Source organism: Erinaceus europaeus, chromosome 9 (assembly GCF_950295315.1).
Source record: "Erinaceus europaeus chromosome 9, mEriEur2.1, whole genome shotgun sequence".
Taxonomy (NCBI): Eukaryota; Metazoa; Chordata; class Mammalia; order Eulipotyphla; family Erinaceidae; genus Erinaceus; species Erinaceus europaeus.
Genome location: NC_080170.1, coordinates 104,741,683 through 104,769,406, shown reverse-complemented (window position 1 = coordinate 104,769,406; position 27,724 = coordinate 104,741,683). Strand labels below are relative to the sequence as shown.

Genomic DNA, 27,724 nt, shown 5'->3' with positions numbered 1-27,724 from the left:
GCTAGAGTGTTGTCTGGTGCTCTTTCTTGCTCCCCTCCTATCTCTCTCATTAATGAATAAATAGAATGTTTTCTAAAAGAGAGAATAAAAAATTCTGTGAATAAACTGACAACTGCATAGTAGAGGGCCTGATGCAACCTTGTCTTTGGGGAGAGGTCAAGATTAAATTTCTCTAACATCAGCAGTAAGCACAGAGTACGTTACCTTTAGGTCTGGTTTTCTTATGGCTCTACTGATGATACACTCCTCATCTGTAATGAGAGGATGGTCAGGAGTGAGACCAAACGCGCTGTTTAATGTTGACAAGGAGATCCACATTACCTTTTTCCGAATATAAGTGTGGAATTCATCCTGGGGAAATAGACACCAAAACCCCCAGGAAGTTAAGAGAAGTCATCAGGCTAATAAGTCAACCTGAAAAACAGAATTTTAATATAAATCTGTAATTTTTTTATGGAGTAAATAAGCATTCTAGACAAAGTGATAGGCCTCTGGAAGCTGGTAGATAGATAACTTGGAGAAAAGAAAGATCACTATATCTTACTGAGAATCTGGATATGACTAGGAGGCACAGGCACATATAACAAAGCACAAAAGTCAGGAGGTAGATTTGGGTAAGAGCTAGTTTTCCTAATTGCCTTCCAGACACACAGCCAGGTGTGGACTTTCACAACCAAACAAGTATTCCAAAGGCTTTCTGCAGGTCTCTGAGGATGAGGAAAATGGGTCCATTAAGCCATGCTTATCTTTCAAGGCTCAACTTAAAACTCAACACTTCTGGGGGAGGACCCTCAGCACAGTCTTATAGGGTGCAGTGGGCAATGGGGGGGGTGACTATGTTAATTCCAAAAGATTCTACTCTAGCCTTGCACCTTTTTTTCCTTTTATTTCCTTCCCTTTCGTTTCCTTCCTTCCTTCTTTCCTTCCTTGCTTTCTTATTTATTTTTGTTTGTTTGTCTGTTTGTTTTATTGCCACTAGGGCTATAGTTGAGGCTCAGTGCCATCACTACATATTCACCACACCAGGTGGCCTCTTTCTTTCTCCCTTCAGAGTGTGGTATGATCAATGATGATTAATGTTTTTCTATTTATTTATTATTGGATAGAGACAGAGCGAAATTTAGAGGGAAGTAGAACATAGAGAGCAAGAGAGAGAGAGAGAGAAAGACACCTGCAGCCCTGCTTCACTATTTGAGAAGTTTCCCCCCTACGGGTGGGGCTGGGGAGCTTGAACCTGGGTCCTTGTGCACTATGATGTGTACACTCAACCAGGTGCACCACCATCTGTCCCTCGAAAATGGTTCAATTTTCAGTGAGTGAGCCACTGAACTTGTGGGCATGCTGTAAGTGTCCTGGAGCAGACAAAGAGTTCCCTGGGACAGATCTTGACACAGTGCAACATTATCGTTGACCACACCAAAGGGGCTTTATTAGGAGGAAAAACTTACAGTTTCTAATAACGACAATAAAATTCCACAGTGGTGGGTAGCACAGTGGCGAACCTTGTTGAGCACATACATTATCATGCACTGGGGTTCAAGCACTCGGACTCTGCCTGTAAAGGGGAAGTTTCTTGATCTGTGAAGCAGTATTTCAGGTGTCTCCCTCTCTTCCTTGCTATCTCCCTTCCTTTCTCGATTTCTCTCTGCCCTATCGAATAAATAAATATATATTTTAAATTCAATAGTTATTTAGCACTTATATTGCAGGCACACATGCTATATATGTATTGTTTCGTTGAATGTTTAAATATCCTCCACAGTAATTGTTTTTTATTATCTTTGTTGCTTTACAGGTGAGGAAATCGAAACATAGTAGGTAACAATTAGAAGGGGAATCCTACCCCCAGTTCCACCCTCCAGAATTTCCTCTTATTCATGCATATATTTTTAAAGAAATTCATCCAACATTTTTAAAAAAGGGAACAGAAAACGGAGTAAATATATGTCAATGTGCAGAGCTCACCTAGAGTTTGTGTTTTCATTGGGCAGCGTGCAAACACTACCTACAGGTTCTTTTTATTCATTTTCTTTATCTTTATATTTTAAAGGGACAGAGAGAAATTGAAAGAAAAGGGGGAGAAAGATTGCTACCTGCAGCACTGCTTTACCACTTGGTGAAGCTTCCCCATCCCCTGCATGTGGGGACTGGGGACTTGAACCCTGGCCCTAGAGGACGGTAGCATGTGTGTTCCGCTTCCTGGCCCCACCTAGAGGTTCTTTCCTAAATTGAAATCATAGCCCGAAACCATTTTCAAAGGCATTGTAATTCTATTGTTTTTCTTTGTAATTTGGGCAGAGGGGATGATAAGAGCAAATTCATGGATGTCTGTAGGCTCAGATGCAATAATATGTGATGTACCTGATCCAAGGTGTGGCCCATAGCCCATAGCAGGGAACAACAAATGCTACTTGGTCTATAGCTCTGTGTCTACAGCAGGTTGCTCCTAAGACAGTTCTGTAAATAGAAACTTATTTCCCTTTGAAGGAACTTAAAAATCTCTGAGACACTCTATTTAGTTTTCCTTTCTGGAAAAAAATATCTTTACCTAGAAAGGGCTATTTCCACTTCACTCTGTTTCCCAGCTCTCTCAAGCAGTTAATGATCTTTAAACTACTTAACCGCACCAGAGGAGCTACCACTTTAAATAATTACTTTGAAATGCAAATACTGCAAACTGTTTGCCAGGCAGATCTGGACTTTTAACACCTGAGGTCTCATTGGGAAGGTTTTACCTCCCTGCTCTTTAGAAGACAATTAACCAGACCAATCCTTGCATTCTTTTTTTAAAGAAAAAAAACAACAGAGTTTTAATTGATTTCAGAAAGCTTTTCAAAACCTTGGGTATACACTGAGGTTTTGTGTTTGACTTAAAAAAAAAAATAGAAGAGGAAACCTGAACTTTTTTTTTTTTTAATTTCTATGGCCTTGTACTTTCTGAGCCCAGAAATGCCAGGCTAACCTTTATATTTGAATGAGGTAAGTGGCCTTGCTTATCTTATTCCAGTATTTTGTCTACTTCATTTCTTGGAATTTAAAAACAGTGAAGTAGTCACTTCAAATTCAAGCCAATGCTGTGACTTATCCTTTTGTGTAGAGGCAGAGTGCCACAAAAAAAAAAAAAAAGAAAGAAAGAAAAATGCACTTCTTTTTTTAATTATCTTTATTTAGTTATTGGATAGAGACAGCCAGAAATGAAAAGAGAAGGGGGTGATAGAGGGGGACAGAGAGAGAAAGAGAGAGACGCCTGCAAAGCAACACCCCTTTACCACTCGCAAAGCTATCCCCCTGCAGGTGGGGACCAGGAGCTTGAAACTGGGTCCTTGTGCACTGTAACATGTACACTCAACCGGGTGTGCCACCACCTCACCCCCCCAAAAAAGCACTTCTGAGCTTACCTTTAAAAGAAATAGTAATCTATTGCAAAGTTCCAAAAAGACATTAGGAAACCAGTGCTTACTCTTTTAGAAATGGATACACTGCAGTGCTAAAAAAAAAAAAAAAAAAAAAAAATTAAATTCTAGCTAAAGTGGAGTACTTAGAGATTATAATTAAAGGAACAAGAACATTTCTCAGGTCCTGTCTAATACTACATAGAATATGCAGAGGCAAAACTTCGGCAAAAAAAAAATGTAGTTAAGTAGCATTTGCGTTTGCTTTTGCTTCCTTCTTGCTAGCCAAACCCATTGATACTCTTGGCTTCTTGACCCCATATTCTCAAAGTTGCTTAGCTAGAAAAAGTTGACATTAACTAGAATGTAAGACTTAGCTATAAAACACGGAGAAAGTTCTAACTAAGCATTTGGATAACTCTCACTAATAATTCTTTTGGTATTCAAGGGGCATACTGACTAAAAGTGAAAAAATAAGGGAGTGGGGGGAGAATTACCAAGGGAAATCACCAGTGGAAGCTGTATGACAAAGCAAATGACTATGTTTGTGCAGGAAATAGAAAATCCTGAATAGCTCAGCATGCATTTTTTTTTTGATAGGATATTTTTGCCTTCTTGTTTTATTTCCTGCAGGAAGAGGAAATAGGTAAATCAGCTGACATGTTGTGTAAGATCTATGGATACTCAGTATATAGTGAAAAATAATAATAATTAATGATGTGGTCTTGGAGTGGCTCAGCGTTTGGTAGAGTCCCTGACTTGAGAGCATGTGGTGCTGAGTTCAACCCCTAGCATTGCACATACTAGAATAATCTTTGGTTATCTCTCTCTATATATATCTCTTAGACACATTCATTAATAAATAAATAAATAAATTTTATTTTAGGGCAAGGTAGAAAGTTAGCTACCCCCCCAACCCCTTCCCTTTCTTCCTCAGAGCAGCCTCAGTTCATGGTGGTGCTGGGGACTAAACATGGAACCTTTTGGTGGCTCAGGCATCAACATTTATCATGCAAACCACTGTGCTATTACCAAGTCCCCTGAAATGTATTTAACAACTGGCTAGTAACCAGAAACCATGGAATGTTTTTACATCAGACCTGATTTCTATCTCAATACTATACACATACCATATTCTGTGTCAGGTCACAGACCACTGGTCTTATGTCAGCTGTCTTGTATCTTCAGAAGGAGTCAGACTTCATAGTCTCCACCATCATGAGTATTATGAGATAAATGCACAGACGATAGGTTAAGACTGGTGTATATGGGGGCGGGGGGCAGGCGGTGGTGCACCTGGTTAAGCACACACATTACAGTGCACAAGGACCCAGCTTCAAGCCTCTGGTCCCCACTTGCAGGGGGGGGAGGCTTCACGAGTGGTGAAGCAGGGCTGCAGGTGTCTCTCTGTTTCTCTCCCTCTCTGTCTCTTCCTCCCCTATTAATTTCTCTCTGTCTCTATGCAATAATAAATAAATAATAAAAAGAAATACACAAATTTTGAAAGTATTTTTTTTAAAAAAAAAAAAAGACTGGTGCATGTGGGAATAGATGTATATGAGGAAAAAGAAGAAGGAGGAAAAGGAGGAGGAGGAGGAGGAGAAGGAGAAGGAGGAGAAGGAGGAGGAGAAAGAGGAGGAGAAGAAGAAGAAGAAGAAGAAGAAGAAGAAGAAGAAGAAGAAGAAGAAGAAGAAGAAGAAGAAGAAGAAGAAGAAGAAGAGGAAGAAGAAGAAGGAGAAGAAGGAGTCTTCTTAGACATGACAGTCCACTCTAATATCTTTGTCATAAAGTGCTGGTAGAAATCATGTGACTCTTCAATTCAATTTATTTAACTGAGTATCGACTGTGACCCTTAGAATGAGAAGTAAGCCATGGTCACTGTCTTCAAAAAGCACATAACGTGGCTGAAGAAGAAAACTAGGCAAGGAATGTGTCACACACAGCTAGGGAGGAGGCTCACCAAATAGAGTACAAGACTTCCATATGTAAGGGCCTTGGTTTGCCCCCCCACACACACACACACCTAGTATATTTATGCCAGAGCAGTGGAGCTCTTGTCTCTCTTCTCACTTAGTTAATAGTGTATAAAAAGGAGTATGTCATAGTTGGAGGAAAAATATCTCTGAACTGAGAGAATCAGAAGACTCAAGTTCTTTGTTTACATTCTCCCTTTACCTGAACTATTTATTCTCTGTAAGCTCTACCTCCCACATAATATCACTTTTCAGTTCCCATCATGCCTTAAAGCTCAAGAAATTTGTTCGTAAGGGGAGAGGGACATGTGGTGGCACAGCTGATCACACATATTATAATGCACAAGGACCCAGGTTCAAGCCACCAGACCCCACCTGCAGGGGAAAAGCTTTGTGAGTGATGAAACAGGGCTGCAGGTGTCTCTCTTTCTCTCTCAATCTCCTTCTACCCTCTCAATTTCTGGCTGTCTCTATCCAATAAACAAGTAAAGAGAGAGAGAGAGAGAGAGAGAGAGAGAGAGAGAAGTCATGCATGGCTTTCTTAACTTGGCCAAATTCTTACCCAATAATCCTACCATAACCATGAATTTTTCCTAAGTAGCATTTACAATATATTGATTTTTACATTTCTTAGTGTCGTGATCTAATGAAACCCATGAGTTCAGGAATTGTGATTATAGTTGTTGTACCCTTGCCCCCAAATACCCATGAGCTAACTGTGACTGATACAGGACCTATGCTCATAAAATTGATAACAGAAGGGAATGGCAGTGTGAGAGAGTAAAGTTTTGACTAACATTCACTAGACTCAAATTCCTTATTATCTCTATTATCCTTTGTTGTAAAGTAGAAATAATAATGCCTATTGGGGAATGGATAAATAGATTTTGCCATGTGTGTGGCCCAGGTTTGAACCCCAGCAACACATGGGAAATACTATGGCATTATTTCTCTCTCTTTCTGTCTCAATGAAAAAAGTGGCCTGGCAGCAGTGAAAACACACATGTATAAGGCCCAGCTCTGGGAATAGAGATGTAGCCATTTTCTAAAATTGTTATTAGTTTAGTGAAATAATCAGGTGTCATTTTGATAAATGGTAAAATATTACTTTTTATAAAAGTAAAACCAAACTGCAAATATCTATGTGGTAATTAATGATAAAACACATCACTAAGAGAGAATCAGCATGTGATTAAATGGCTCCAGAACTGGGAGCAGAAAATGGATTAACAAGTGCTAAATAATAGAGAAGGTGTTGTCTTGAGAAGTGAGTAAATTTTAATAAAATAGAAAATCTGATTTCTACAAAGAGAGAGTTGACTCCTCAGAAGAATATGATATTGTGAAGACAGTATTTTCTCGTCTGTACTTGTATTCCCAGTGCCTTTAGCAATGTCCAAAAAAAGAAAAAAATGGTACTTGGTAAAAAGTTTTTGAATGAACAAGCAAACAATAATGAATCAATCAGAATGAATGAATGAGGGAGTCTGGCGGTAGCTCAGCGGGTTAAGCGCACGTGGCACGTGGCGCAAAACGAAAGGACCAGCATAAGGATCCCAGTTTGAGCCCCCGGCCCTCCACCTGCAGGGGAGTCACTTCACAAGTGGTGAAGCAAGTCTGTAGGTGTCTATCTTTCTCTCCCCCTCTCTGTCTTCCCCTCCTCTCTCCATTTCTCTCTGTCCTATCCAACAACAAGGACATCAATAACAACAATAATAATAACTATAACAATAAAAAAACAACAAGGGCAACAAAAGGGAATAAATAAATATTTTCTAAAAAATTTTTAAAAACTGAATGAATGAATGAATGAATGAATGAATGAATGAATAGACATGGGGATATTAGAGAAAACTGTGTATAAAACGGAGAAAGTTATAGCAGGGAGTTTGGGTTTTGAGAAACCAGGCTGCAGAGCAGGAAAAAGGGAAGGATGGAAAGGACCTGTGTGATGAGCATCCTGGTAGGCTGGTGCAATTTCAGTGCTGTTGACATGAGTGATCTATGGGATTTCTCAGTTCTCACACTATAGCCCTTGTATTGATAACTTTTGGTAGAGCTGACAAGAGAATGTCCTCCACTACAACACTGAAATAAAGCACCCCAAGTCAGGCCTAGGCCTATTAGCCAGTCTTCACATAGGTCCCTGCACATCATCGGTCCTTGACAACATGTGGCATTCAATAGCTAGTGAAGATAGATGCCTGTGTAATTATAATAAAGATGAAACTATGGAAATCATCAAGAGTGTCTGAATCCAAAGCACCAATGAATGTAAATCATGATATTTGCATAGAAATGTGACACTGCCACAGATAATGGTTAAAATTCAAAAGTAGATGAATAATGAATAAAATGGCGCCTTAAAAATTGTGAAAGATAATTATCTTTTGAAAAAAAAAAAAAGAGCCCTCACATTTAAAGGCACTTAATAAGAGAAGGGGGACTGAAAATAAACTGGGTGCTAAAGACTTTGAGTTAGTACATCATGACCTTTTTTTAATGCTAAGAAGTAACGACCCAATCAGTGTCTGTGATAATGATCTGTAATCTTACCAGTGTGAGACTGATGATAAATACCAAGCACTGATTTTCTAATAACATGAAAAACAGACATACAAACAATTTTCAAATAAGGGTCTCTCATTTTTCCTTCTTGGGAAGTCCTTTCAGTCCAACTAATATAGTACAATTCAAATAAGATCATTTTTAAGACATCATCTTAATGCAAAAGCGGCAGCCTTAAACTATTGGTGCCCAGAGCTTATTTTTATCTAAGGCTCAGATAGTAACAGTGTTTGAAATAATTGAGTTCTTGTCTAATTACATAAAGATTAATTTAGAACCTCATTTATTTGGAGAGTCTCTGGCATAGCAAATCCATTTAAAATGACATCCAAGAGCAGGTAATTAAATATCAAAGTTGAAATCAAGATGAAAAAAGCAAGATTGGAGTGGGTTCAGACTGCTCTGATTAGTTGTGGAGGGCAGTGAAATGGTTGAGAGGAAGGAGAGACAGGAGGATGGGACAGTTCCCTGGGGCACCAAAGCTCTTTCGAATCTTCCAGTATGTGTTTAGTTTCAACACTGACTACCTGTAGTTTTGTGGCCTGTTGAGTATGGATAAGTGGCAGGGATTTCCAGCTATCAGATATCTTCCCCATGTCTCCTTTCATAGCAGCAAACACCAGGCCTTCTGCTTATGTAATAATTCATTCAATCTCTCTCTCTCTCTCTCTGATCTTTGCAAATACATTTTAAAGTCTGCAAAAGGGCTTTTACATCCACAGTCTCAGCTCCTCCTCAAGCAAGACCAAGTGCTTTTCTATACCGAGCCCATTTTAAACATTGACTGATGTATCTAGACAGATTAGGTAATAAACCTATGGTATCACATACCTAACGCCCTAAGACTGGAAGTCAAAATCTTTGACTCCAAGTCCTCAGATGTACCCTCTGCATAGTTGTTGGCACTACTTTCATTTCTTGTGCATTTACTAGATTTTTTTTCTCTTTTGTCCCCCTAAACTGTACCTTTGTCTAATGTTCTATGCATTCCTTTCATTGTCCTGCCTTCCCTTGCTACTTCATGCCCCTATCCCACCTCATTTGCTCTTGTCTGTGACCCCAACCTCAGAGCCTATATAGCTCAGGGAACCAGACATTCTCAGATATACAGATGCTGGAAATATCCACTGAAAAGCTGAGGACTGTTTGTGTCTGCTGTAGTTAAAATACTGATTCCTGTGAACCCACAGCAGAAAAGGAGGTACCTTTAAGGTAGACTTAAGCACATTCTCAAATTTTCCTTTCACCCCCAAAAATAAGTCTCTCATAGGCCCTTACATTCACAAAGAAAGGACTGATCTCTAAAGGATCCCAAAGATGTCATCTCTCATAAATTCTTATGTCTTTGTTTGCAGTCCCAGTAGACAGTACACTCTCTCCCCAACTTCCAGCAAAAACATTGACCAAAGAAAAACTTGATCTGAATTCCAATTTAAGTGAAACCTGGTCCTACTTCTATTAAATTTAAGACTGAAGTTCTTTTGTATGACTATAAAGCTTACTGCTAAGAGTCGGGAGGTGATGGACCCAACTGGGCACATATTACGTTGCACAAGGACCAGGACTCAAGAACCTGGTCCCCATCTGCAGAGTGGGTTTCGGGGTGGGGAAGGAGTTTACAAGCAATAAAGGAATGCTGCAGGTGTTCTCTCTTTCTCTCTCCATCTCTATTCTCCACCTCTCTCAATTATTCTCTCCCCTATCAAAAAAATAAGAAAAAATAAAAGAAAGAAAGGAAGGAAGGAAGGAAGGAAGGAAGGAAGGAAGGAAGGGAGGAAGGAAAAAAGAAAATAGTTACCAGGACGGATGGAAACACTATTCAGACACTGAGCCCTAGCAATAAGCAAAATGCCAGTTAAAACAAACAAACAACAACAACAACAAAAATACCAGCAGCTTGTTGCTATTGATGAATGGAGATAGCACAGTACAGTGTAGTAGACATGCAATGCAGGAGGACTCCAGTTCAATCCCAGACATCACCGGTAGCTAGAGCTGAAGGGTACTCTGGGGGAAGTAACTGGCTTGTTGCTATGCAGCCCATGTGCTGCATGAAGTAGAAGGCTTATTTGGATGGCTCACCGTACATCAGAGAATGCAAACATCCCAGCAAAAACTGATTGATCTAGAATTTGGTAGTCACTCTGAAGTCATCTGGGCAGATACATTATTAGCAACATGTAGTAATAATCAGCCAGCAAGGGGTCCTCTCTGGCCCATGGACTCTGACCAACAGGAATATCCACTTTAGTCTGCCAGTCACTGCAGACTGAGGAACCTTTACCACATGCTGCAGGAAGGAATAGCGCAATTAGCAAGAGTTCAGTGGTCCTTTCTTGTGTTGAGCTGGCAGTCCAGCATAAACTATGCAGGTTGCCTAAGTGTCAAGAGTGCTAGGAGGAAGTGCTATTAAATTCAGAGAAGGTCATCTAATATCAGGGCCTTGTATTGGCAGGAAGAGGCAATGATCATGAGGACAACATGGTTGTGTTTTTTAGAGTTTAAATTCATTTTTAATATAGAAAACTTCATGAATTTGTGTGTAATTTTTAAATAAGATCCATGCAAGCGCCAGGTGATACCTCACCTGGTTGAGTGCACATATTACTATGTGCAAGGACCCTGGTTTAATCCCTCAGTCCCCACCTGCAAGAGGGAAGCTTCATAAGTGGTGAAGTAGTGCTGAAAGTGCCTTTCAGTCCCTCCCTATTTCCTTCTCCCCTCTCAATTTCTTTCTGTTCTATCAAATAAAACAAATGGTTAGGGGAGTCCGGTGGTAGCGCAGCAGGTTAAGCGCACGTGGCGTGAAGCGCAAGGACGGGCGTAAGGATCCAGGTTAGAGCCCTCGGCTCCCCACCTGCAGGGAATTCGCTTCACAGGCGGTGAAGCAGTTCTGCAGGTATCTGTCTTTCTCTCCCCCTCTCTGTCTTCCCCTCCTCTCTCCATTTCTCTCTGTCCTATCCAACAACAACGACATCAGTAACAACAACAATAATAACTATAGCAACAATAAAAGTCAACAATGGCAACAAAAGGGAAAATAAATAAATATAAAAAAGAAATTAAAAAAAACAAATGGTTAAAATTATATATATATATATACATATATATATATATATATATATCATCATGCTAATCTTCTCTGTACCTTTCCAGTTTTACCATTTATTACCTAAGTATGCACATAGTGGTTGTACTTTCTACCTGGCCACATCTGCGGGGTGTAATACACTCCCATCAAAGGAACAGGGGAAGACAGTATCACACTCAGAGGGATGTTCCCCATCTTCCCACCAAGTCTACCTCTTCCTTCCTCAAGCATCACTCCAGTAGAGTGTTTAAGGCAAACATGGATATTGAGGAAACAGGAAAGGATCAGATGTGTGGAGATTTTTGTCTGACTTTATCTACATTACACTACCTGTGATTTTTCAAACATAGGCACAAGACCCGACAGAAACTTACAGTTGTCCTCAGCAATACAACGTCTGCTTCTTGCAGGGAGCAGGGGACACAATTTGCCCACACATGCCAAGCAGGTCTCCAGTAAAACACCAACGGGAGGAGCCCAAGAGAGAAGATGGATCCAGCAAGGCAAAGGGTTTTCCGGCAGGCTTGAGTTCGATAGCCAAATATTTCCTGGGGGGGAAAAACATGACCCTGAATATTGATTGTTAAGTACAGTAAACTATAAATGACCAATTGTGATGTGGACTGTAAAACTGAAGGGAGAGAATGAAAAAGTTGAAGAATATGAGTGTGGGAAAAGTTGAGGAAGTAGAGTGAGGGACTAAGAGAGCAAGGGTGGATCCCTGATAGTGTATGGCGTGATGCCAAACAAACAGGAAGTCACAACTTACCTGGGAAATTCAAGTTCTATAATTTGAATAGCTAGGATTCTAAACGAAGGAGGAGCATGAAGGGATTGAGAAGGAGTTGGGGACCTAGTCCACAAGGGTGGAGGGAGACTTCAGTTCTTGCTAGGAGTGATACACAAACACCTATCGTGGGGAGAAAAGGAACTGTACATTTGTGACACTGTCTTGTAAATCATTATTTTCAATTTCTCTCTGTCCTATCCAACAAAGAACAACATCAACAATGGTAATAATAATAACCACAACGAGGCTACAACAACAAGGGCAACAAAAAGGGGGGGGGGATGGCCTCCAGGAGCGGTGGATTCGTGGTGCAGGCACCAAGCCCAGCAATAACCCTGGAGGAAAAAAAAATCATTATTTTCCCAAATAAAGTGATTTGGGATGGAAACTGAGTGCCCAGGTCAAGCCAGTCCTGAATAAAATAACAAGACCTTTTCATAAATTATGGAATTGAGCTACAGATAAATAAATAACTGAATCAATGACGCATCCAAGACCACCTACACACTTCCTGCTGCTAAACTATTCAAACCCAAGTCTATCAGCATCCAAGTCTGAGCTTGACCTACAGCCTTCACAGACAAGACTACGGTCATATTTCAGAAAGACTAGGTGGCAAGAATAACTAATGATTGATTCCCTTGCATGGTACTAGAAGGAACAAGAACTTGGCCATGAATTTGGAGTCAAGGTTGGGTATGTTTGAATTTAAGAGTAACAACTAAGTACTAACTTTCCTTTGAGAATTTGGTGTAGAGCTGTGCATTTCTACATTCCTTTATAGTTTGATAAAAAAAGAAAAACACTTTTTTATATTTTTTATACCAAAGGTGAGGGGTGGCAACGGGTGGAGGTGGCAAGGGGGGGGGTCCACAGAGACTACTTAGTTTATGTCAACTAAATAAAAGCACCTACTATATGCTTTGAGGGTATATAGGAACCTGGAAGACAACATAGATAGATGATAGATGATAGATAGATAGATAGATAGATAGATAGATAGATAGATAGATAGAGACAGTGTGTCTTATCTCTAATAAATTGACAATCTAGGCAACCTTCTTCCTTCTAACTAAAGCCTGGCAATAAAAGGAAAAAGTTCCTATAGTTTAAGGTTTCAATTTTATAACTATATCCTACAAAGCCATGAGCATACTTTGTGGCTAATCTGAAGGAAAAAAATGTTGTGTGTTAAAAATGCTACAAATTCTGGGCCCTGTATTCGGAAGGAGCTTCTTTTATACCATAACAGCAAACAAAGAAAGGTGGAGTAATGATTAACAATTTTGGCGTGTGTGCAGTCTGTGAGAAGGATGTGTAAGCCATGGGGGGTGGGGAATGAAATGTTAACTTGCCTAAAAGTCCTCAAGGTCTTGTAAACATGAGGAAATGAAAGGGGATTAAACCTGAATTTGTAGATGTCCTTTAGACCCAGTACCAATGTTTGAAGTTATTTTTATACACTACATCACTACTACTTCCTAGTTGTGACTTTCAACAAATTATTTAATCTCCTTAGTCCTAAGTTTGTGAAAGATAAGCACTAGTTATAGTACCCATCTCACAGGGTTTCTGTGAAATTTATATGAGTAAAATATCAGAAAACACATGCAAATGGGAATCTGTAAAAGACAAAAACAGTCATTCTTATAGTAGACAAAATAGATTTCAAATTATAAAGCTTACAAGAGATAGGGATGGCCAGTGTATAGTGACAAAGGAATCAATTTATCAAGAAAATATAGTTCTTATCACTGACTATGCATGAAATGAAGCAGCATGGGGCCAGGCAGTGGTGCACATGGTTAAGTGCTCACATTACGATGTGCAAGGACCCAGGTCCAAGCCCCTGGTCCCCACCTGCAGGGGGAAAGCTTCATGAGTGGTGAAGCAAGGCTACATATGTTTCTCTGTCTCTCTCCCTCTCTATCTCTTCCTCTACTCTTAATTTCTCTCTGTCTCTATCCAATAATAAATAAGCTAAAATATATTTTTTTAAAAAAATGAAGGAGCACCAACATACATAAAGAACCTACTATCTGACTTGGAAAGAGACATTGTCAGCAACATAATAATATTAGGGGACTTCAGCACCTAGCTTTCAACAATAGATAAATCAACCAGACTGAATATCAGCAAGGCAACAATAGTCTTAAGTGAATAGTTAGGATTATTTGGAGCACGCTATCCTCCCCAAAACTGTATACACATCTGAGTATATTCAGAGCAGCGATGTATAAGAAGGATGCCAAGGGCTGAGTGGTAGTGCACTTGGGTGAGCTCACTGTTACAATGTGCAGGGATCTGTGTTCAAGCCCTCTGTACCCACATGCAGGGGAAGAGCTTCATAAGTGGTGAAGCAGGGCTGCAGGTGTCTCTTTGTCTCTCTCCCTCTCTATCCCCCTCCTCTCAGTTTCTGGATGTTTCTATCCAATAAGTAAATAAAGATAATAAAGAATATTTTTTTAAAAGGATGCCAGTATGAGTATGTGACAAAGAGCCCTTGAAATGTGGAGACCAAGTGGCATGCATATGAAATACGCAGTGAGCCTTGAAGACTTAGCATGAAAAAGATAAAAATATCTTATTTCCAATTTTCTATTTATTACACCTTCCCATGATACTATCTTGAGATATAGTTGGATAAAAAACTCTAGTTTTTTTCTGGAGTTATTATTTCAACCTCCTCTTTAAACTGTAACAACACTGTATCCAGATTTTTACACTATACGCAGGTCCAAAATAACTCTGGATCTAGCCCACCACCATACAATGAGAGCAAGGATGATGTGTTTTAGCTTGTTCATACCGTGTACTTCACAAATCTGTCCAGAACCACCTGGCAAAATACAGGATTTAGCAACATAAAACTGATTGGGGAAAAATAAAGTGTAATAACAATGCATCAGCATAGTATTTTTCAGAAACTGTTTAGTGTGGGGTCATTGTCATAAAGAACTAATCAGAAGACTGGAGAGACAGCATAATGGTTATGCAAAGAGACTTTCATGCCTGAGGCACTGAGGCCCCAGGTTCAATCTCCAGTACCAGCATAAACCAGAGCTGAGTAGTGTCCTGGTCTTTCTCTGTATCTTTCCCTCTGTAACTCTCTCATTAAAATAAATAAATAAAATGTTTTTGAAAAGAACTAATTAGATAACTAATTGTCTATAACATGGACAAATAACAGGAAGGCATCATTCATCAGAGATTACAGACTATCTAATTGTTGGCAACTGAAGAAAAAGAAAGATTTGTAAAGAAAGAAAAAAAAACTTATTCCAGTCAAGTAAGAGTTAACCCCCTTCATGTAAACAAGTGCTAGCTCCATTTCTCAGGGTCTCTGCCAAACTTTCCCCTGCCCCCAACCTTACCAAACACACACACACACACACACACACACACACACACCCCACACACACACTACACACACTGTATTTCAGGCTCCATATTCCATCTTTGTTTTTAAAATATTTATTTATTTATTTATACCCTTTTGTTGCCCTTGTTTTATTATTGTAGTTATTATGGTTGTTGTTATTGATGTCGTCGTCATTGTTGGATAGGACAGAGAGAAATGGAGAGAGGAGGGGAAGACAGAGAGGGGTAGAGAAAGATAGACACCTGCAGACCTGCTTCACCGGTTGTGAAGCGATTCCCCAGCAGGTGCGGAGCCGGGACTCCAACCGGATTCCTCACGCGGGTCCTTGAGCTTTGAGCTGCCACGTGCGCTTAACCCGGTGCACTACCGCCCCCAACTCTCTCCATATTCTATCTTATACTGCACCTGTGCTTTGGAATTATGTATAGCCTTGCCCTGAAGCACCTAGAGGAGAGTTAGAAAAGTCTGGTCAAAATCTGTGGCCTCAAAAAAGGCTCACGCTTAACATCAAGTGACCACTAAGGTCAGCAGTAATGGCAGCTGTTTTTGCAGGTGAAGGAAGGAGGAATTGAGAGAAGTGAAGTGCTGGGTGAGATCAGCAGATCCCTTTCTTTTTCTTATTTATTTATTTATTTTTAATTTTTATTTATAAAATAGAAATATTGACAGGACCATAGCATAAGAGGGGTATAATTCCCATCCCCAGAACTCCCTGTCCACTCCCTTCCCTTGACAGCTCCTTCTGGGAGTATGGACCCAGGATCATTATGGGGAGCAGAAGGTGGGAGGTCTGGCTTCTGTTATTGCTTCCCCACTGAACATGGGCGTTTGGTCCATACTCCTAGCCTGTCTCTCTCTTTCCCTAGTTGACAAAGCCCTTTCTTGCCTCAGCATCAGCCTATGGGTGATAACTTCACAGCCTACTTAACCTCCCATAAATGTCTCCTTCTCAGATCGGGTCTGAACCAATCTCTAATATAATTAAAATCGTGTTTTCATAATAATGGTAATGCCTTTTGAGCACTTTCACAATTTGCAATTCAAATTTTGGATCTGCTTTTCTTATTGTTACTCGTTACAGCACCCCCAAATAAAACTTTAATTTCTGTGAATTTAGTATCCACTCAAGTTTCTCTCCCCAGTACTGTTCACCCAGTATCAACCAAATGATCTGTGGGCAGTGGAGACTCGATAGATATTTAATGAACTAAGGAATAAATGCATGTGTAGAAATGCACTGAAGAAAAGAAAGGGAGGGAGGGAGGAAGGCAGGAAGGAGAGAAAGAAAGAAGAAAAGAAATTTGCTGTTGTTGTTTTTATTTTGCCTTCAAAACCATTTTATTTATCATCTAACCAGTAGAGAAAGTCAACTTGCACCAAAGAGCAAGCTAAAATTACTTTAAAGGTCCACCTCATTACAACAGAACAGGTTAAAACTGAACTCTGGACAGAAGTTTGCCTTTGTCTTCAGAGTTGACCAAGCAAGTGTTTACACACAGGTGACCTGCTGAAAACTGATTAAACATGCACTACCTCCACAGTGTATGCAGAAATATTTCTGAGGACCCCCACCTAGCTCCTTCATAGAGTCATAGAGTTTGGAAACCAGCCCTCGCTGCACTAGGTGGCAATGGAATATTGTGGAATTTTCACTCTTCCTGTTTGACTCAGTCTCTCTATCTGAAGGAAAAAAAAAAAAAGTTGGCTCAGAGATGTAAAGCCCTGTAGATGACAAGAAAAATAAATAAGTAAGTAAAAGAATAAATAAACAGAAGGCAGGATAGAGCTCATGGAAATTAATACTCCCTTACTATTCTTTTTCTTAGTCTCAAAGTTTAACTGCATCCTTTTCTCAGACAACTTAAAAATTAAATCAGTCCACTGGAAGAGAAGATAAGGAAATGAAGAAACGAAAACATCCATAGATATTTCTCTGTTCAATATCCTCAGGAAATATAAGCTAGTCTCATCATTAGTATTACTCTCAAGTTCATTTCTAAGGCTAGGTTGTTAAACAAGTACTTTTATTTTTCCTTTTCCTCCTCCTTTGAGTCAAGCCTCAAGAGTGAAAATAGCGTTAAAGATAAGTCTGAATTTCACAAAATTTCCACCTGTAGTTGAATCAAACATCAGTTCATTTCCAATTGCCTGGATCTCTAGTCATATTGTGAGTCTGCCAGAAAAACTGGAGAGGTGGTAAGTAAAGAGCAATGATAAACAAAAAAAAAAAAAAAAAGGAAGAAAGATAACTATTCTCCAACAATGATGATTTAACAGCTTAGGGCAGGGCAGATGCGCCTGCACATGACTAATCCAGCTGGGTGGCAGCCAGCCCAGCTGTGGAATCAGGAAGAACTGGGGTTAGGTACAACTTTAACACTTCCCCACTAATCAGGGTTTCCTTCCTCAGTCAAAGATGCCATGAGTCGGGACACCTCCCTGTCACACCTCTAGTCTAGCAGAAAAAGCAGCCTGTCCCCACCACTACCTCCCATACCCCGTGAGCTACTGGAAGGTCACTGACACCCTGCCCAGTGGGCAGTCATCACCCAGATTTGGTCAAAGCCAATGAAAAGATGTAATCTGTGCAAATAAAAACCATGATGCCCCTGTCATCCCCTCAAGATATATATTTTTCACATTGTGCATTAATCCTCACAACTGTCTCAGGAAGGAATTACTAGCCGCCAGTGATAAGGAAGGTCAGGTTAAAGGGGCCTGAGAATATATAGTGTCTACAGTATCACCCAGCTGGCAAGTAATAGAGTCAGGTGGGGTCCTTCTTATTTAAAAATTCCTTCCACCTTGGAACTGGATGTAATGATTATGCTTAGCAAAATAAGTAGAGGGATGAATGACAACAACCAGATGCTTTCACTCATATGTGAACTCTAGAGATCAGATACACATGAACTTGGGGGAAAAAAAAACAACCAGAAGTAGGTAGGTGCGCGTTCCGGGTGCGGCGGGGTCCTGCGCGAGGAGGCGGCCTACTGCGTCCAGCCACCCCGGCTGACCGCTGTGGTCCAACGTCCGCAGCCATGAGCCAATTTGGCAGCCGCTTGGTGGGCGCCGCGGCCACAGTCTCCTCCAGCGAAAGTCTAGAGCGATGAAAACCTTGACAAAATCGATATGTCTCTGGATGATATCATTAAATTGAATCGAAAGGAAGGAAAGAAGCACACTTTCCCAAGACTGAATAGAAGACTTCAGCAAAATGGTGCTAGGCAATTTAGAATGAGAGTTCCGGTGGGGTGTCCAGCAGAATTCTGGTTTTGGTAGGAACACTCTAAGCTGGAGAGGAAGAGTAGTGCCAGGAAAGAGACGTCCTTACGGAGTTATAACTGGTCTTGCGGCTAGAAAAGCAACTGGGATTCGGAAAGGGGTTAGTCCTATGAATCAGCCACCTCTGAGTGACAAGAATATAGAACGATATTTTCCAGTGTTAAAAAGGAAGGCAAATCTTCTTAGACAAAATGAAGTGCAGAGGAAACCAGTTACAGTTCTTAAGAGATCTAGCCAGCTAAATAGAAAAAATAACATTCCAGCCAATTTTATCAGGAGTGGAAATAAATTAAGTCATCAGAAAGACAGTCGCCAGGCAACTTTTCTTTTCAGAAGAGGGCTGAAGGTTCAGGCCTTCACAGAGCAGCTGATGGATGATGTCGTAGCAAAGAGAGCTCGTCCATGGCGGACTTCTACCACAAATGGAGGAATATTGACTGTTTCCATTGACAATCCTGGAGCAGTGCAGTGCTCAGTAACTCAGAAGCCACGATTGACTCGTACTGCTGTTCCCTCATTCTTGACAAAACGGGAGCAATCAGATGTAAACAAAGTTCCTAAAGATGTTCCCCTACAATTTGACATAAATAGTGTTGGAAAACAGACGGGGATGACTCTGAATGAGCGATTTGGGATCCTAAAGGAGCAGAGAGAGGGTCGCTCTCATGTTCAACAAAGGCGGAAGTCGCTTTGTAACCGTAGGATAGACGCTAAGTCAAAGGGACTTCTTAGTGGTGACGCTGTTTTAAAAGTTGAATTGCTTGAAGAGTTCATCACAGAAATTCAAGAAACTTTCTTTCAAAATATTCACAAGGCTAGATATTTTTATTTTTGAAGTTTTTATGTGTATAAATAACTCCCTGAAAGAAAACCAGGGATTCTACCAACCTGTTCTGTAAGATTTGTTTGCCTAGCCAGAACAATTCTCCTTCTTTGGTACCTCATGCAGCAGAAAGAGGAAAAGCTAGAAGTTGGTCATTTTTATGACAGTGGTCTTTAGAACCACATTGCCCTAGCCCAGTCTTTACACTCTGCCATGATAAACCTTGGTCTTCATAAATACTAAGTTGGTCCCTTTGTTGCTATCCTATCATTTACCCTTTTGTAGTGTTGATGTAACAAATGTAGTTAATGTTTCATTAAAGATATTAAAATTATTAGAACTACAGTTTGAAAGTTTTGAGATTTATTGGAATATGTGGGACTTGGTTCATTTTGCAGATGCTCTCAGGTGAATTTGCTAGGGCTGTGAATCTTTAGTGCTGAACTTTTAACAAGAAATTTGGCCCCTTGCATTAAGATAGAAATGATAAGTGCCTGTTGACAAAGTTATCTAATAGGGCCTTGGAGAAAGTATTTCAAGGTGTAGAAATTACTCCTGCAGTGAGGTTAGTAAATGAAACAAGCACAGTGCGAGGAGCAGGCTCAAGACGGCACCCAGGAGCAGGCATAGTGTTTTAGGCGATTTGTAGTATCAAGTCTAGTGCCCACTAAGAGTTTTTCAAATGACATTTATAAAAATTAAAATTCTTAAAATGCATCCCTTAGATATTTTGATAGTGAAATTAATATTCCCAGATTTCTTCCTTGTAAAGTTAAAAAGTCTGTAAGTTCTTAAACTTGCTATATCAAACAGTATATAGCTTCAGAAAGAAAAAAAAATCCTTATATATGTGACAAAGAAAAATGAGTTACACTGTAGCCTTGCTTTATAAAGTGCAGACTATAATGATGAGAAAACAGTCATTCCCCCACCCCCATCCACTCTGGAGGGGTAGGAGGAATTAGTTTGCTGTGTCAACCTAGCAGTAAGACTTCTCTGATGGTTATATACTATAAGTTGTGATATAATGCCAAAAATGCAGCAGAATATTGCACCTACAAGTTAAAATTTTGGTCACTTTGAAGTTCAACCTATTTGGCTTGCTATAATGATAAAACCTTTAAGTGTTAGTTTCTATAGAGTCTATTATTAATGTTGGTTTTTCCTGTAAACAAAACAAACTTATTGTTCTTGTCTGCTATCATATACTAGACTTCATTGTTATCTTGGGTTACTTGGTTTATACTAGCTACTAAACGCTATCAATAACAATTTCTTGCTTATACCAAAGAATTAAATCTGATCCTTAATATCTATCTGGTCTTTTGCCAGTAAGTTTACTGTTAAGAGATGACTGGAAGCCAGTCAGTCACACAATCTGAGAATAGATGAGGTCAAGGACTCACTGCAAACAGTCTTAGAAGTACGAATGCGCAGGCTTGACCCGTGAAGAATGGCTTTTGGGCTAGTCTGAAAGTGCTGGAAATCAACAGAGCATGTGTTTACTGCCTTTAGAAGAGTTTATGAAAATATGTTATAAAGATGGTTTTCTCCTCTCTCTCTGTCTCTCTCTCTCTCTCTTTCAACTTAAAATATTGTACTGAGTTACTATAGTGCATTTTTTTGGAAAATCTTAAAAGTCACCTCTAGTGTTGATATCAAGTGCATTGAGCAACAGTGTCTTTAGTATATTAAACTTTTGCTCTTTCATGCAAAAAAAAAAAACAGAAGTAAGCAAAATGTTTGTAAGACTTACGAGAACTATGGTGGTCATGGAAGTTATCTTTGGGAGATGGAAGGGTGGGGACACAGAACCCCGGTGGCGGCTGTGGTGTCGAACTGAATACTGTGATATTAGCATCTTATAAATACTATTTATAACAGATTTAAAAAAAATTTTTTTTTAAATTCCTTCCCCACAAGGCTGCTTTTCAGGAAGATGCTACATCCTCACTCTCTGAAATTCTTCTCTGGCAGGTGTCATGGGGGACAGGACTTGACTTCTTTTAGATTGTTTCCATTTGAGCTAGTGGATGTGCCACCCAAACGAGTTTTCAGTTTTCCTTGAACAGGTTTTTGCAAGCTTCAAACTGCAGCGCTAGAGGAAATAGGTAGGAAAGGCTCCACCCAGCAGCCAGACTGGGGTTTCTCGTGACAATATCTTAATCTCTGGGTTCGGCAGTCTTGGGCAATTGGCATATTCCAAGTCGTTATGTGATGCAGAAACACAAACTTTTGTTGCAACATCTGAGAAGTGTTAAGCAGTGCACACACAGCTCTGTCTCTGGGACTGTCATCCAATCTTGCCAGCCTGCTCACTGCACGAGATAGACGCTCAAGACAGGGCCCAGGAGGTGACAGAGTGAGCAGGGTACTGAACTCGGAAACGTAAGACCCTGGGTTCATTTCCCATCATCCCATGTGCGAGAGGGATGTTCTGCTTTTACCTGTCTATTTGTCTATCTATCTATCTATTTATCTATCTATCATCTACCTATCTACATCTATCTTGAGATAATACATCATTAAAAATAAATACAAAAGACAGAAGAACAGTGGAGAAAGCCAAACACCTCTGCTCAAGACCTGTTACTGCCCCTTGGTAATTTAAAAATCTGGAACTCTCTACCCCATCAAAAAAAATAATAAGGGGGTCGGGCGGTGGCGCAGTGGGTTAAGTGCACGTGGCGCAATGCGCAGGGACCGGCGTAAGGATCTCGGTTCGAGCCCCCGGCTCCCCATCTGCAGGGGAGTCGCTTCACAGCCGGTGAAGCAGGTCTGCAGGTGTCTATCTTTCTCTCCCCTCTCTCTCTGTCTTCCCCTCCTCTCTCCATTTCTCTCTGTCCTATCCAACAACAAAGCAACGTCAACAATGGCAATAATAATAACCGCAACAGGCTGCAACAACTAGGGCAACAAATAGGGGGAAAAATGGTCTCCAGGAGCGGTGGATTCATGGTGCAGGCACCGAGCCCAGCAATAACCCTGGAGGAAAAAAAAAATACTAGTGTCTACTTCATGGAACCTAAAATGATATAGTGGGGTATCAGCCCTGAAAGCGTTACTTGGATGTAAGCTGGTTTTGTGAGTTAATCTGACTGAGCAATAAACTTTCGGTGACATCTCCACATTCCCCCCCACTTTATCATTTACATTTTAACTTCCCTGACCACAGAGTCTAAAGATATATCCATCCTTAGTCTAATAAATCGTCCTATCTTTAATCTCCACAAGTCTTATTTGCTGTTTGTTTGTGATCTGTCAGTAGAGTGCAAGTTTCACAAAAGCAGAGCTTTTGCTTAATGCTAGATAACTGCTGGGTTCCTGGAGTAGGCCCTAACATTGCATGCAGGGCAAAGCAGTGTGCTATCCAGGTGAGTTATTTTGATGGCCCATGAATAATTTTTTTTTTGCGTGAACATGGCAGGGATTACAATTTAAGAAACTAAATTTATATATTACTGACAGGTAAAGTGGGACTGAAAATGGCCATCACAGAACACTGGTTCCTGAGGAATCTCAACAAACATCCAGATATAATTTTTCAGAGAAGAAAGCTGACATCTAATGAGAATTTTCAACCAAAGAGTTACATAGAGACAGCACAGGAAACACCTTCCATCACCTTCCAAAGTCATACCTCCAGTCTTGAGTAAATGAAAAGTTTATTTTGATAATACATAACATTGTCAAGTTTTATTATTTGTCTTTATTTCCAGATATTACTATTGCTTACTCTTTTGAAAAAGAAAAAGTTTTTCTGTGGTCCAGGGGGTTGTGCAGAGGATAAAGCCCTGGACTCTCAAGCATGAGGTCCTGAGTTCAATCCCCAGCAGCACATGTACCAGAGTGATGTTTGACTCCTCTCTCTCTCTCTCTCCTGTTATTCTTCTCTTTAATAAATAAATAAAATATTGTTTAAAAGTTATGCTATCAGAAAATCTGAAAGTTGGGGTTTCATGAAATTTGAGTCACACTGTCATGAGATCAGAGATGAACCTATACTATATTTCTTTCATAGAATGAAACTCCCACACCTCTACTGAAGCAAACTCTACTTCCTGAGGAAGCCTGTTCCATTTTTAGACAACCCCACTGATAATTACACCCTGTGCTAGACGTGGGGCCAGAACCCAGATGATGGTACTGTGAGCTCCCACACACACTTCCCTTTTAACTGTAAAAATTCCACTTCTGTCTGTTAAAACTACAAATCAGTGTAAAAATATTGATCTTCCATTACAAATCTATGCCTAAGCAGGGTATTTATAGATGGAAACCATTTTGAAAACCCATTGTTATGTAGATCTCTTGTTGAAACAGCTGAAAATAGTTTCTACATCAGGAAAGTAAGTAGAAAATGTGCTACAGAAAAATACTCACCACCAATTTTTATTTTATTTATTTATTTATTTATTTATTTATTAAGATTGAGGAGCCTTGCTTAACATTCCTGGTAAGAAACAGATTCTTGAGACCACTCTGGAACACAGCAAGGCATTACATGATAAAGTTAAAGGCACCCATATTGTATGGTCCAGTAATTCTGCTCATTCTACAGAAACATATGCATCTATGTAACAGACACATGTACAGAACATGTGTAGTTAGAGAAGACAGCCTTCAGAATGTTTGCAGTGTCCTCTCTTCTGACATGGATTTTAGTTTCCCACTGAATTGGTTAGGGACTTCTTTGCACGATTATACTACATTTCAACATGTGTCAGCTACTGAGATGCTGGAGTTCGGCTTGTGTTTGTGGAAGCTATATCAACACTTGCTAGTCATATGCTTTCTTAAATTCATAGTTCTAACTCAAAGACTTACTAAAGTTTCATAAATGCTGGAGTACAAAGGAGAAGCACTGACTCCGAGGCAGGGAAAACTGGGTTCAGTCTGAACTCTGGTCCTTTTGAATCACACCATTTCTCTCTCTGGGTTTCAGTTTCTGACTCTTCATCTGTTAACAGAGAGTGAAATTATATGGTCTCTGCAGTTCTTGGATATGTTGATGCATGTACCTCTTGTAACAATATGAACCTCCTGACTATCACTTGCGTGACAATTTACACTAAGGTTATAAATCACTCCCATGGAAATTTCTGTCTCCACTTCAAAGCCACCCACTCAACATTCCTCTAAGGAAAAATAAAGGGAGGTTTCTACTGCATCATTTATGCAATATCAATTACACAATGTAATCTTGTAGAAATCGCTTTGGAAACTATCAGATAGCTCTCTAAAAGAGGAAGCATGTCTCATACAGAAAATTTCACAGGTGTGCTGGGTGGTGGCACACCTGGTTAAGCATATATGTTAAAATGAATAAGGACCCGAGTTCAAGCCCCTGTTCCTACATGCATGGCAAAAGCTTCACAAGCAGTGAAGCAGGGCTGCAGATGTCTCTGTCCCTCTCTGTCTTTCCATTCCTCTCAATTTCTGGCTATCTCTACCCAATAAATAAATAAAGGTGATTAAAAAAAAAAAAAAGACAATTTCACACTTGGCCCCAAGAATCACCACTGTGTAACTCCTGGTCACTTTATTGTATAAATGAAGAAAGTGTAAGAATTATCCAGAGTAATCAAATTAGATTAATTACTTTAACTGGTTTTCAGACATGAACATGTCCTTGAGGATGGTTTTCTTTTTATAAAAAAAAAAAATTGTTTTGTCATTACCAGGGCTTCACTACTCTGAACCAATTTTTTTTTCAGAGAGACACACAGAAAGAAAATAACATAACAAAAGACTTTGTCCAATGTGTGTGGGGGGAGAGGCTCATACATGGTTCAAGCATAAGACAAGGCAGTGGCACAGATTATCCATCCATGTGAGCTGTTTTGCTGACCCAATAGAATATTGTTCAGATTAGATCATCAAACCATTATGAATGCTTCTGGTTTTTACTGGCACCCACTCCTTCTCCCCAAGTCTGCTGGAAAAATTGAAGAACAAGAAATGGCAGATGGTGAAATTAGGATACATGAAAGGAAAATAAATGATCTGATAAGAATGGAAAATTGGGAGAATAATGTGATGTGAAAGAGATGAGAAATTTTACCTTCTTCAGACATCCTGGGATGGCACCATAGCCAACACAGAAAAAAATCATGACGTTAAATGCTGGGCCATATTGTTATGACATCATCTCAGAGTGTTTTTATGTATTCATGACAGAGACAAAATGTGCACATTCTAAGTACCACAAGATACAAATAAGGGGCCAGTAGGTGGCTCTCCCAGGAGAGTACAAACATTGTCACGTGGGTAAGCCAGAGCTTGAAGCCCCAGACCACCAGAATAAAGTGTAGACTAGTGAGGACATAAAATTATTTTCATTCACATGATATTCCCCTAGAAGATAAATATATGACTTTGGCATAGAACTCAAAACAAATATGAAAACTGAAAAACACCCAATATGTTGTATGGACAACTGAAATTTTAAAAATATTTATTCATTTATTCTCTTTTGTTGCCATTGTTATTTTATTGTTGTAGTCATCGTTGGATAGGACAGAGAAATGGAGAGTGGAGGGGAAGACAGAGGGGAGAGAAAGACAGACACCTGCAGACCTGATTCACCAACTGTGAAGCGACTTCCCTGCAGGTGGGGAGCTGGGGGCTCAAACCTGGATCCTTACTCTGGTCCTTGGGCTTTGCGACACGTGCGCTTAACCTGCTGTGATACCGCTGGACTCCGTGGACAACTGAATTTTTTTTTTGCTTTTTTTTTAAATTTATTTATTCCCTTTTGTTGCCCTTGTTGTTTTATTGTTGTAGTTATTATTGTTGTTGTCATTGTTGAATAGGACAGAGAGAAATGGAGAGAGGAAGGGGAAGACCGAGAGGGGGAGAAAAAGAGAGACACCTGCAGACCTGCTTCACCACTGCAGGTGGGGAGCTGGGGGCTCAAACCTGGATCCTTACTCTGGTCCTTGGGCTTTGCGACACGTGCGCTTAACCTGCTGTGATACCGCTGGACTCCGTGGACAACTGAATTTTTTTTTTGCTTTTTTTTTAAATTTATTTATTCCCTTTTGTTGCCCTTGTTGTTTTATTGTTGTAGTTATTATTGTTGTTGTCATTGTTGAATAGGACAGAGAGAAATGGAGAGAGGAAGGGGAAGACCGAGAGGGGGAGAAAAAGAGAGACACCTGCAGACCTGCTTCACCACCTGTGAAGCGACTTCCCTGCAGGTGGGGAGCTGGGGGCTCAAACCTGGATCCTTACTCTGGTCCTTGTGCTTTGCGCCACCTGCGCTTAACCCGCTGCGCTACAGCCCGACTCCCAGACAACTGAATTTTATGTACTAGTTTGACATTTCCTTTTTTTATTTATTTATTTATTTATTTATTTATTTATTCCCTTTTGTGCCCTTGTTTTATTGTTGTTATTATTGTTGTTGTTGATGTCGTCATTGTTGGATAGGACAGAGAAATGGAGAGAGAAGGAGAAGACTGAGAGGAGGAGAGAAAGATACCTGCAGAGCTGCTACACTATTAGTGGGAATGCAATTGGCTCACCCTTCATGGAGAAGCCTGCGGTTTCCTTGGTACACTAGATACAGATCTACCATATGACCCACAGTTCTTCTCTTTGTGTATATGTATGTTCAAGCAGCAGTTTCTAGTAGCCTAAACATGGACTCAGCCTAGATGTCCAATAACAGATGAATGGTTAAGCAAGAGGTGTATACATGCACAATGGAACATAACTCGACTTTCAGAAACAATGAAATATTCTCTTTTTTTCACATGTTGGATGGAGCTTGATGCAATTCTGTTAAGTGAGATAAGCCAGAAGGAGAAAAATGAATGCAGGATGATTTTACTGATAGGTGTTCTTAAGAGGCAAGGGAAGCCCCAGCTGATGGGTTGGCCTGATAGTGACTAAAGAGTCAGAGATAGGCTGGGAGTATAGATGAATCTGTCAACGCCCATGTTCAGTGGAGAATTGTGGGGAATTGTACCCCTCTTATCCTATGGTTTTTATTAGTGTTTCATTTTTATAAATAAAATTTTTTTTAAAAGACTCAAGGGAAGAAAAGAGAACTTCAAGGTGAAACTTGAAGGGTATGGTGTGTATCACAGAAAACCAAAGAATTATGGACTATGGAAATGAGAGAGGTAGGGCAGCAGGTATCCTGTGTATGATGGTGAAGAGGGACATGGGTGAGTAGTGGGAGTGGTGAGCAGATACCTATCTCTAGGCTAGAAGAGACTGTACCAGTGCATCAATAACTGCCATCTAAATAATTATTTTCCCAATAAAATGATGACAAGAAGAAATGTGTGTAATGCTAATAAGATTTTGGTTGAAAAAATAAATACCTAAATTATTACATAATATATGTACCATTTATAGTGAATGTATTAAAGAGTAACTTAACTGGTGGTCAAGTGGCGGCACACAGG

At 40.0% G+C, this 27,724-nt stretch overlaps 1 protein-coding gene and 1 pseudogene across 3 annotated transcripts in view; one reads left to right on the top strand and one right to left on the bottom strand.

Moving 5' to 3' along the window:
• Window positions 1–27,724, bottom strand: part of ATP13A4 (ATPase 13A4) — a 136,802-nt gene that overhangs the window by 85,300 nt on the left and 23,778 nt on the right. For all 3 annotated transcript variants that reach the window (XM_060198495.1, XM_016185697.2, XM_060198496.1), the window contains exons 2-3: window positions 11,399–11,572; window positions 205–351 (exon numbers count right to left, since the gene is read on the bottom strand). In XM_060198495.1, coding sequence (XP_060054478.1) covers window positions 205–351; window positions 11,399–11,572 — 321 coding nt within the window. The remainder of the gene's footprint in view (window positions 1–204; window positions 352–11,398; window positions 11,573–27,724) is intronic.
• LOC103108478 (UAP56-interacting factor-like) lies at window positions 18,187–20,171 on the top strand (annotated as a pseudogene).